Below are 11,663 nucleotides of genomic sequence, written 5' to 3'. Positions count from 1 at the left end.
GATTAAAAACCACTGAAAGCTTTTAAATATTTTATTAAAATTTTTGCATGTTTTGAAAATATTTATATACCATTAGTTTATGAGATCGGTAGAAATTCCCCCCCACCCCATTTAAACGGTCACGTTTGAATGCAAGTGGCCATCATCATCACCATCTACAGCTCACGCCGTCGAGAAAAAAAGCATTTATTTACAGCCCGCACTTGGCGAAGCGAAATTTTATATTTGAGTGTAAATTCACGTTTACTAGATGTGAGTCCATGCATTTCATTAGCATAGAAAATAAATGTTCTGAAATAATTGTGATTATGAATTAAATGCTTCTTTCAGTTAAATGTTTCGCGTTTAATTAAACAATATGTTATTCTTATTAAGCAATAAGTCGGTCGGAAATACATTGTAAAAACAGGGCTTGACAAATCGGGGGAAAAATTTCGGCGCCAACCAAATTTCTGAGGAGCCAAGTTTTTTTTTTGTTTTCCCGAAGCCCCCCCCCCCCGTCCTCCTAAAAATTATTGATTTCTCCGGGATTTGGTGACTTTTACCCAATGTTGGTCATACTGACATCAATTGTAAAAAAATTATGTAGCCCTCGGATTCCAATTTAATAACCACCCATAGAAAAGTTAATTGGGTGCCAAGAGTACCGTATTTGCAAGATGGGAGAAGGGGTTAGTGGGCTATAGTCCAGGGTGGCAAAACCATAAATTCACCTCTGCCTAGAGAATGAGGGGCCGTATCAGTGAGTGATTTAGAGTGTGTGCAACCATGTGAATGATCGAAAGAGTGACCTGGGGGGAGGGGGAGGGCAGAGAGCGACCTAGAGAATATGTGAGCATAAAAATGAACAAAAGAATGACCTAGAGAGCAAGGGGGATCAGGTCAGTGAGTGGTCATACAAGTCACCTAGAACATTTGCAGTTATGTGAGTGAATAAAAGATTGCGCAAGCACATCAGTGAGCAATAGAGTGACCTTGTGCATGTGCAAGCATACAAATGATCAAAAAAATGATCTAGAGCTTGTGCAAGCTTGCAAATAATCAAAAGAGTGATCTACAGCTTGTGCGAGCATGAAATGATCTAGAGCTTGTGCAAGCTTGCAAATAATCAAAAGAGTGATCTACAGCTTGTGCAAGCATGCAAATGATCTAGAGCTTGTGCAAGCTTGCAAATAATCAAAAGAGTGATCTACAGCTTGTGCAAGCATGCAAATGATCTAGAGCTTGTGCAAGCTTGCAAATAATCAAAAGAGTGATCTACAGCTTGTGCAAGCATGCAAATGATCTAGAGCTTGTGCAAGCTTGCAAATAATCAAAAGAGTGATCTACAGCTTGTGCAAGCATGCAAATGATCTAGAGCTTGTGCAAGCTTGCAAATAATCAAAAGAGTGATCTACAGCTTGTGCAAGCTTACAAATAATCAAAAGAGTGATCTACAGCTTGTGCAAGCTTACAAATAATCAAAAGAGTGATCTACAGCTTGTGCAAGCTTACAAATAATCAAAAGAGTGATCTACAGCTTGTGCAAGCATGCAAATGATCTAGAGCTTGTGCAAGCTTGCAAATAATCAAAAGAGTGATCTACAGCTTGTGCAAGCTTGCAAATAATCAAAAGAGTGATCTACAGCTTGTGCAAGCTTGCAAATAATCAAAAGAGTGATCTACAGCTTGTGCAAGTATGTGAATGATCAAAAGAGTGACCTAGGAAGGGAAGAACCAGATCAAAGTGTGACCAAAACGGTGTTTGATCATGAGAATGAGCAAAAAAATAATCTACAAAACAAAAAATGAGGATAGAAATGAGCAAAAGAATGACCCAGAGAACAAGGGATCAAGTCAGTGAGTGACTAAAAGTCTGACCTACAGCAAGGGGACAAGTACAAGCATGTGAGTGAGGAAAACAGTGTGTGAGCATGTAAATGACCTAAAGAGAAGCGTAGAGTCTGTGTGTGCCTTAGTGACCAATAGAGTGACGTAGAGACACAAGTGTATTTACAGGTGTGGGGTAAGCGGATTATAGCACAGGACAGTTAATTCGAGGAATGAGTGGTGAATGAAATTTAACTAGAAAGAGAGAAGGGTGGCAAAATTTGTGTAGCCCGCAGGCAGCAAAACTAAATGTGCCTCTGGTGCCAATTCTATTTTCTTTGTTGGCACAGGTACCTAGGATTTGTCAAACTCTGCTATAAAAATATTACGAGGTGGCATACATTTAAAATATTTACAGTTGTGCATGATTTTTTTTTTTGTCTGGTCTTTGAAAAGAAAGACGAGTTTATATAATATTTCTCTTCTAAAATTTTAAACCAAGTGAAGATCTTACCTGTTTTGGTTTTTTTTAATAAATGCTTTTATTTCAGTCCTTTCAATTGCTATGCCCAAGTCGCTGTATAAATTGTCAAAAAGAGTATTAAAATATAATTCATACATACCCCGATGTACTCTTACTCAGTGAGAATCCATCTTTCCCTATAACTTGGGCTGTTATTGGACCGGGAATGTTACAACAGAGTACTGTACAACAGTTTTAATACTGTTATTAACTAATTTGTAATGTAGTGCTGTATACAGTGCATGTATCACTGTACTGTATTAATTAATCACCATTTGATTATAATAATAGTTCTTTCTCTTTAATTTTTGCAGTCCATGGATGGTGAAATTGTAGATGAATCGGCAGGTGATGGATTATTGCCTGTTGGACCATTGCCTGGTGTGAAGTACCCAGTTGAAGTAGTGTATTGCGGGGGTATGAGGTTTTTTTTAAAATCTTTTAATTGCATTGTTGGTCTATGTTTTATTCTCTTGGTTTTGAATCTTTGAGATTGGGCAATATCATTCACCTAGATAGATCAGGTTGGCACATACATAATGTTTCATCCACAATCTCTCCTATTGGCCTTTGTGTTAAAATGACTGCAGCATAATAACCAGGATGTTCAGTCGCTGAGGCCCCTTTATCATTTTATTTAAAAAAGTTTTACTTCACATTGTTTTGAACTAGTAATATGGGAATAAAATCCTATGTATTCACTGTTTGAATTTTTATACTGATTCGCTTATATAGAATTAGATTAATATTTATATGAAAATCTTTTGATGATGTACTGGTGTACCTATTTGTGTTTGTGATTTTGAGCATCTGTCTTACACTCCCAAAAGTCAAAACACTCCCAAATCACTCTTCTTTTCATGGACGAGTAGTACCATGTTTGACTGTACCTTAATTAGGGTTTAACAAATCCCGGGGGTCAAGTTTCCATGACAATTAAAAAGGTATTAGTGCCTAAAATTCCCTATATGTGATTGTGTCTAATATGAAAAGGGTGTCATTAAGTCGGAAAAGTCTTATCAAAACTATTCTTGGCTTCTGAGAAATTTATCCAGCACCTAAATTTTTTTTTGATTTGTCAAGCACCTGCCTTTAATTGCTGTACATTTTTTTTAAAAAATCTGCATCATCCTTTGCTTAAATGGTTGATTATATTTTCAAAATGTGTTTTTTTTTCTTTTGCAGAATGCACCATGCCTTTAGAGGTAAGTTTTTTCTAGAATTACTGAAAAATAACATCAGAATTTAATTGATTAGAAAAAAATTTGTATCTGTCCTTAAGAAACTATGCAGCTGAATACTAATTAATTTGGTTAAATTACACTTATAAGCTCTTCATAGAATGTTTCCCTAGCCGTTTGGGAGCTTGTGTACATAGGAACATGGTAACAGTGCATACATATTGCATTTCATCAGTTTAACAAAATCCTAGCCCAGTGAAATTACTTGACGAAACGATTTATAAGCACTTGGATGTGTCAATGTGTTTGCAATAATATAAATGAAATTTTTTTTCTTATTATTCACATGATTGGCATTACCACATTTTTTTCATGTAATCCTGGATTATGTATTTAAAAAAAAAAAAATTTTATTAGTGCAGAATATGTACTACCAGGGGGACAGGAGGGGCAACTGCCCCGAGTGGCAAAATTTATGGGGCGGTAATTTTAGGTGGGAACCAACAATACCATTACAAAATTATTGAATTTTAAAGCTTTGGGGGGGGGGAGCTGAATCATGTTTACCCGGGCAGCAAAAATCCTAGTTACGGCCCTGGGTACTACTACCATTTAACCATACCACACGGCTGATCCAATTAAAGGCCAACGAAGGTAGAGATTGCATGACTTTATCTGATCCTCAGTATGGCGATTCAATGTGTTTGATCACATGACACATTCTGCCTAACATGCTGAGGATGAACATAGGAAATATATTCCCTAGGTTGGACAGATGAAGTCGCATGATCTCTAGCTTTGTTGGCCTTGTGTTGAGTCAGCCATAACTATACATGCACCTCATAAACATTCCTCTTAGGCTGAGACAAAAGTTTGATAGAAGATGTTTAACAAAACTTGAAAAAGAAAAACAACCAATAAGCCTATTGGTTGAATTCGCTCAAATGTGACTGATATGCTTATTGGTTTCATATCTCAAGTTTTATGGAAGAAATTTTATGAAGCTTTTTATAGTAAAATGCCACTCTTGGGTATTTAACAGATTATGTACTGCTGCAAATATCAACTGTATCCTTTTTTATTTTCCGACAGATTTAAATAACTTAAGTATAAAATAAAATTACTTTTAACAAATAGTTTTTTTGAAGTTTTATATATGTGTGTAGAAAAATATGTAGTCATTTTTTCGACAAAGACATGACCAACAAACCCTTCTATTACTGATGATTTCATTATTGTTAGATGAAATTAGTAGGTGAAGATTATTTGCTTTTGAGTAGCCGGCGGCATTATTTTTCTCAAAGTGATGAGATTTGCATCTGTTAAGTATATGCTACAACAGGTTACACCAGGGCTTGACAAATGAAAAATAAAAAATTTAGGCACCAGGAAAATTTCTTTGGAGCCAAACATAGTTTTTACACTAGTAAAACAGTCCTAAATAATGTTTTCTTATCTATTTTTTTTAAACTTAATGACCTCCTTGGAAGAGACAATAATTGTCTCTTATCTGTATATTGTCTCTGATTTCATAATAATTATGAAATAAGAAAATTTAGTGTTATTTTTTACATTCAAAAATTCAGCTATCTCATACAGAAGATTTTAATCATTAATATCGATTTTCTAGGTGCCACGGCGGCATGAGATATGTCAAGCCCTGGATTACACATAATAGAAAATAATAGATAAAACTTATATAGTTTAGGCCAATCGTTATGTATGAATTCACATAGTTAGAAGTTGGAGTGATCGATTCATGTGAATTTATATGATGTTTCTCCTCTTTATTTCAGTATTGTGAATATTATCCAAATTATGAAAAATGTAAAGAATGGCTGCAGAAAAATCTACCCGACATTTTTGAAGCAAAGATGAAATTAAGTAATTGAGAATTTTTTAAGAAATTGAGTATTTAAACAATGATTATATTTTTGTGTATGCAATTCTACTTATAAAAGAAGGTCTAAAAGTCTCCAACAAGGTTTTTTTTTCGTGATGTCTGAATTAAATTTTTTTTGAGTGAATTAGCTTTTTTTTTTTTGCTGAAATTCATTTTTTGCTTAGTTTGATATTGTAATTTAGATGAAAATGAATAGTAATTTCTATTCATTTTCATTTAAATTACAGAAAATTAAAAAAGAAAGGTTATAAATTGATATTATTTTAATATTAAATGTTTCTGAAAGGTTGAGTTTGAATTTTTATTTTTGTTCCTACAGCGGAAGGTGAATCGCCTCAAAGTTCTGGTGAAGAAGAGAAGAAAAGACAGAAGCGTGGTGGTAAAGGAATGCTCAAAGCAAAAAAGAAAACTGAAAAAGAAAAAAAGATCTGCTTGTCCAGAGCACCTAGGGGAAAGAAAAAATTTGTGACTGTCATCACTGGTCTTAAAACTTTTGGTGATTTATTTTCTTAGCACAATTTCATGGTTACATATTTTGTACATCTGTGTACTTTACAGTTTTGACCAGTTTCAAACACTTTAAGTGGTCAAAACTCAAACTTCAATCAAAATTTCCCCCATTAATTACTAAAAAGTAGTTACTTGAAACTGCCTTATAAATAACCCAGTTTAATTAATAACTGCAGAAAATACATTATTAATATACTTAAATTGTGGAATAGCTAATTGTATTTAAGTAAAGATTTACTGTCAACTTCAAAATAAAATTGCTAATTCGAGCCATAAAAAGACATAAAAAACACAATAAAAATCAGGGTTGGTAAGATTTTGGACATTGTAGTAAAAACCAGAGTATATAATATATATTTATCATATTTTTTTACAATATAATATTGTCCAAAAACCCTTGTATAGGCCTACATACATGTGGTATGGCATGTAGTTAAAATACAGGGTGTCCATAATGAAAAGACCATATTTTAAAGTGGCCTACAGGCCAAGCCGGTCATCAGAAAGGTGTGAAATTTTGTAGAGGACTTCATGAAGTGATGGGAATTTGTTTCAGGAAAGAAAAAAAAATTAGTTGCACATGTCACCACCAGAGGGCATTTCACTTTGAATACCTGTAGTACCCAGTTCTCACTGCAGTTTCTAGCTGCCGTTGAGGTTGAGTCAGAATGGCCTTGGAATACCCTCTGGACAGATGAAGTACATTTTCACTTGGATGGTGCAGTCAGTACTCACAACTGCCAAATTTTTGAACCAGAAAATCAGCATACTATCTTAGAGGTTCCGTTACATTCACCAAAAGTGACAGTATGGTGTGGATTTACTGCATCATTCATTCTCTGCCCCTACTTCTATGAGGAATTACGTTCTACAGATCCAGTGACATGTTCGATCACCGGGAAGTGATATGCATTGGTTCCAGAACAAAATTGTTCCGGCTCTGCAAGCATATCACTGCTTTGCAGACACAATCTTTATGCAAGATGCTCTTCCACACATTGCAGTGTGTGTTAATGTTCTTAAAACACATTTTACAGAAGAAGGTGTCATCAGCCAGCACTTCCCTAATCTATGGCCTCCCCAATCCTGGACCTCAATCCATTCGATTTTTGACTTTGGGGGCATTTGAAACGTTTGGTAAGTGAGCTTTACCTGACATTGAATGCAGCATTTCACGCCACGTGCGGAACATTTTCCCGCACACACTTCGGTCAGTTGTGGAACATGCCATCTTGCTATTTCACATGGTATCTGAAAATGATGGCCATCATGTGGAACATGTTTTGTTGCAGTAACAATTGTTAAAATTGTAAACGTTTGCCTTGTGTCATTTCTTAATAAAATTTCCTCTGGTGGCGACATGTGCAACTATTTCCTTCCCTGAAACAAAATCCCATCACTTCGTGAAGTCCACAAAATTTCACAATTTTCTGATGACTGGTTTTGCCTATAGGCTACTTTAAAATAGGGTCTTTTAATTATGGACATCCTGTATTTATAAGGAGACACACAACATTGTGAAATTAAAGAAACAGGAAGTGATGGAAAAATTGGTTGCTGTTTGTTTGGACCATTTGCAGATACCTATAGTAAATCACTCAAAATGGTCAAAACTGTTATCAACCAGGGCAGTTGAAAGCACCCCTGGTTAAAATGGATACAACCTTATTTTCTAAAAAAATATTTGGATGCTTGTTGAAAGTAAAAATGATTTTAATCTAAAATTTAATATGGAACAGTTAAAACTATTACTGCATCATTTTTTAAAAACATTTCTATGCATTTCAGTAGTTTTAGTAACTTTTGACCAGTTTTGGTCACTTTTGGATGGTTAAAACCATTTTTGCAAGCGGCCTGGTCAAAACTACAGCCCTGGTGTACATATTGTTACCAAGATTATGTAAATATTCATCCTTTTTCACCTGTAAATAACTGATAGCATATTTTGTTGAGAATCCCTTAAAAGTTATAGACTTGGCTAAAAATCAGCAAATGTCCTGCTGTCAAAGGAGAAATGTGAAGGTGCAATGCGAAACATCCCAATTCTTCTGTAAGGTTAGTTTTCTGCTCGTCGAGTGGTGCCATTAATTTGGAACTACGAGTACCTATTCCATTCTTTACCAAATTACCTAAAAACAAATCCTATCAAATTTTGGAACTTCCCCAGGCCTGAATTAGTTGGGCCCACTTCTCTCAAAATCTCAAATAAAGACGTCTCTTCTTCAGATAGCTCTACTGAATTTAATATTTGGCTTTCTGCTCAGTTTTCTCAGTCAATCTCACTCCGCCACAATACTCTTTCATCGACTCTATCCGTAACTGAAATGTGCTGGGGCTCCATCATACAAAACCATGTCCCTCTATTGTGAGCAGAACAGGCTGCAGCAATCTGGGAAGCACACTTCCTTCAGGAAGACATGGTGCTGATCATTGGCGTACGCGGGGAGTTCTAACCCCCCCCCCCCCCACCCACAAGCTGAAGTTATGGTATTATTTTTCAGGAAAAAACTTAACGTCCCCTTCCCTTCAAAAGAAAAAAAATTTTAACCCCCCCCCGAGAAAGAAAATTCTGTGTACACCTATGGTACTGACGCTCTGAGTGGATTGTGACCATAGGTTCTATTATAAATATTGTTCGTTTTGATGGGTAAATGCTATCACCCCATCAAGACAATATTGATGGGCCTATCACTTCTCAAGTTTTTTTTAACTGTTTATGAATACCCCGTATACAGGATTCATTTGCTGTGAATCGCATATTCGTGAATTATTGAAGAGGGTCCTCAGCTCTCCCTAGTAAATTTTGTTTTAGTGGCTGAGCTCTCCAGTGACCTGAACCCCAGCTTCTAGCATATAGGGTGATTACTTAATTCTTCTTACCACATTTTACTGGTGAACTGTTGATTCTGGAGGTATACTGGCAATTAGAAAAAGGTATCCAAATGAAGTGTAGTGTTCATATTGCAAAGAACTTGTATAGTTCAACAAAAAAACTTTCATGTTAAATAAGTGCAATATTTGCTGATATAGTCAAATTCAAAAATCAGAAAAGTTTGGAAAGGGCAGCATAAATAAGGGAAAGGAGCATTGTCCATTAGTTTTGCTGTTCTTTTCTAATTTTTCAATTCAAATATCTCAGCAAATATCGCACTTAGAAACATGGATTTTTTTGGCTTCAGGAGAGACAGGGCAACAACTTTGTAATTGAGCTTTAGAGCACAGGGCGGCGTCTGTGTAAAAGTTATATATTTTTTATTTTAATAACTATACAGCCCCTTGTAACATGAATGACATATTTGAGTACTACATGTTATTAGTATAATTTTTCTAATTGGAAGTATGCCTGTGTGTAGGAGCAATGATTTGCCAGTAAAATGCAGTGGGGGGGGGGGAGAATTAAGCAATCACCCTGTATATGGCTTGTTGTGTGTTTGAAGTGTTGCCATCTGCATTCCTAATAAGAAATGAAATTAGTATAGTTTTATGTTGTGATTTTTCTGTTGCTGGACCAAAAAAAAATAGTCTATTGAGAAACAATATTGAAATTTGGCAAGTGAGAAATTTTATGCAAAGGGTTTGGTTTGGGGAAAGCTTTGTATCCATGATCACTTTGATACATTACTTTATAGTCATGCTAGCTTTTTTATATTTTTTTATATTAGATATTGATTTGAAATATGCTGCCAAATTTTTCTCTCACAAATTCTCTTGTGGATCATCAGTAACTGGAGATGATGAGATAGTGATACAAGGTGATGTGAAAGATGATCTTTTTGACATCATAATGGAACATTGGCCAGAAGTAAGTTATCTGATGTTTATGATCATTCAGATGAAAGTATGGAGTGAAATATTGTTACAGAATCTTAAAGAATATAAAAACTTCAAATATCACATTATATCAATAGTTTCATTTGTTTGGGGTCCTTGTACATGTCTAAAGCTGCAATTTTTCTTATTTCAGATTGATGAAGATGTGATAGATGTCCTGGGAGATCAATCTCGGTGATGAATGCTGCTAATTAGCTAAATTAATTTAAGTCAAATATTTCTGTCAAAATTGACTCGTGGACTTGCTATGAAAACAAATGGTATTGTGGGAAATATTTTTCTTGTTGAAAAAAAAAAATCCTACATCAAATTTTCTTGTTTTCAATTTTCACACAAGCTATGTGTAGAACTTTTGCATTTGATATATGGTCTTTGTTATTGGAGCATGTAATAAATATTGAAAATTTTGTTGTATGCATTCTGAGAATATTTTCTCTCAAACATTTTTTTAACTGCAATTTATCTTTAGATTTTCTCAAATGAGATTTTTTTGACACAAAGAAATATCTGTATCTTGCAATGATAAAAAAATTCGGATGTATACTGGATCAATGGTTGAATGTGCACATCTTTAAAAAAAGAGTGGTTGTCAATTATGATCCACTCTCAGAAAAGGCACATTTTAATATAAGGTTTTTGGGAAAAAAACTTAATATGTTGAGTGTCCTTATCCCCTATTTTTTCTCTCCGGAAATACGCTTCTGTCAATTCAGATGTGTCAATAATTCAATGTGAATAAGATTGAGACACCCTTAAATTACTGAAAATCCAAAAACTAAGGAGATGTTACTGAAATGGGCTGCAAGTTTAAATATTAATATAACTTTTGCACTACAGGACAGGCAGCCTGGTATCTAAAGTTTTGATATGCGTTCTCGTGAATATGGTTGGATGTTGATCAAAAAATACCTATCCGTCAGACACCAATAATTTTTTTTGTGTCTCGTACATTCTGAAATATAAATTTGATTTTTAGTGATATGGACACTCAAATATGAGGATGGTTATGGCACCAGGGGGAGAGATTTTCAAAGAAAATAATTTTTTTTTCTTGAAAGAGAAAAAACTTTAAATTAAAATGTTTTGAGAAGGTAGAAAAACTTCAGTACCTAAGGCTATTCAAAACCTCAAATTTCTGTAATTCTACTATCCCAGAATACCTGAAGGTGTTGAATCCTAAGAAATTTTTCTAAATAATTGGCTTTTTTTTACTTTACCAGAATTAAATATTATCACATTGTCATGTTGAAAGATGCTGTAACAAAATCAGAAAATTTTTGGTCATCCTTTGACTTAGCAATCACATGTAAAAAAATTTAGGCGCCATAACCTATTTTGTAGTTGTCATGGCACCCAGGATTTGACAAGTCCTGGTAATAATGTATGAAGTTAGGGCCACACTCTTATCCAGCTTGACCAAATATGTGGTTGTCTGAGTGGCAGACTCGCATTGCAAGGACCCAGGTTCAAACCCCACTACCACCACAGTGATGGTCGGCCGAAGTTGTTTTCTGTGGCTCCCAACTTTGAGGTGCGAATGCGAGCCAATCTCTCTATTGAAAAGTCTTGCCACAGCTAGCAACAGGCCTACAATAGTAAAAATATTCAAAATATCACACTTAACTCAAAAATACACACTTGGCCTGTTAGGTACACATACTCACACGTCCGGCACAACTCAATCAGTAGTAAATTGCCCATGGCGATAGACCAGAGTTGTAATCGGATTTAAAGAAAGAAAGGCTGGCCGATGGTTATTTGCTTCCAGTATTATTTGCTTCCTCCTGCTGCAATGAAGCACCAGCAGCATAAACTTGGGCTACACACTGGCTCAATGTTCCTTGGCAAATATTTGCTTTCAGAACAATTTAATATGCTAACACATGTGATTGTTGGGGGTTTTTCA

At 35.1% G+C, this 11,663-nt stretch overlaps 1 protein-coding gene across 1 annotated transcript; it reads left to right on the top strand.

Moving 5' to 3' along the window:
• The first annotated feature begins 153 nt into the window (after nucleotides 1-153).
• On the top strand, nucleotides 154-10,167 carry DENR (density-regulated protein). The gene is made up of 7 exons (XM_089250987.1): nucleotides 154-252; nucleotides 2,647-2,749; nucleotides 3,518-3,537; nucleotides 5,310-5,397; nucleotides 5,736-5,912; nucleotides 9,589-9,728; nucleotides 9,891-10,167. The coding sequence occupies exons 2-7, from the start codon at nucleotides 2,650-2,652 to the stop codon at nucleotides 9,933-9,935; spliced, it is 570 nt and encodes a 189-aa protein (XP_089107113.1). The 5' UTR covers nucleotides 154-252; nucleotides 2,647-2,649; the 3' UTR covers nucleotides 9,936-10,167.
• Nucleotides 10,168-11,663: the final 1,496 nt, after the last annotated feature.

The sequence above is a fragment of the Pholcus phalangioides genome, unplaced genomic scaffold (genome assembly GCF_987345545.1).
Source record: "Pholcus phalangioides strain wild (caught in Gottingen) unplaced genomic scaffold, Ppha-v1.0 ptg000024l_1, whole genome shotgun sequence".
NCBI lineage: Eukaryota > Metazoa > Arthropoda > Arachnida > Araneae > Pholcidae > Pholcus > Pholcus phalangioides.
The sequence above is the reverse complement of the archived record's forward strand: the minus strand, read 5'-3'. Positions and strand labels throughout refer to the sequence as shown.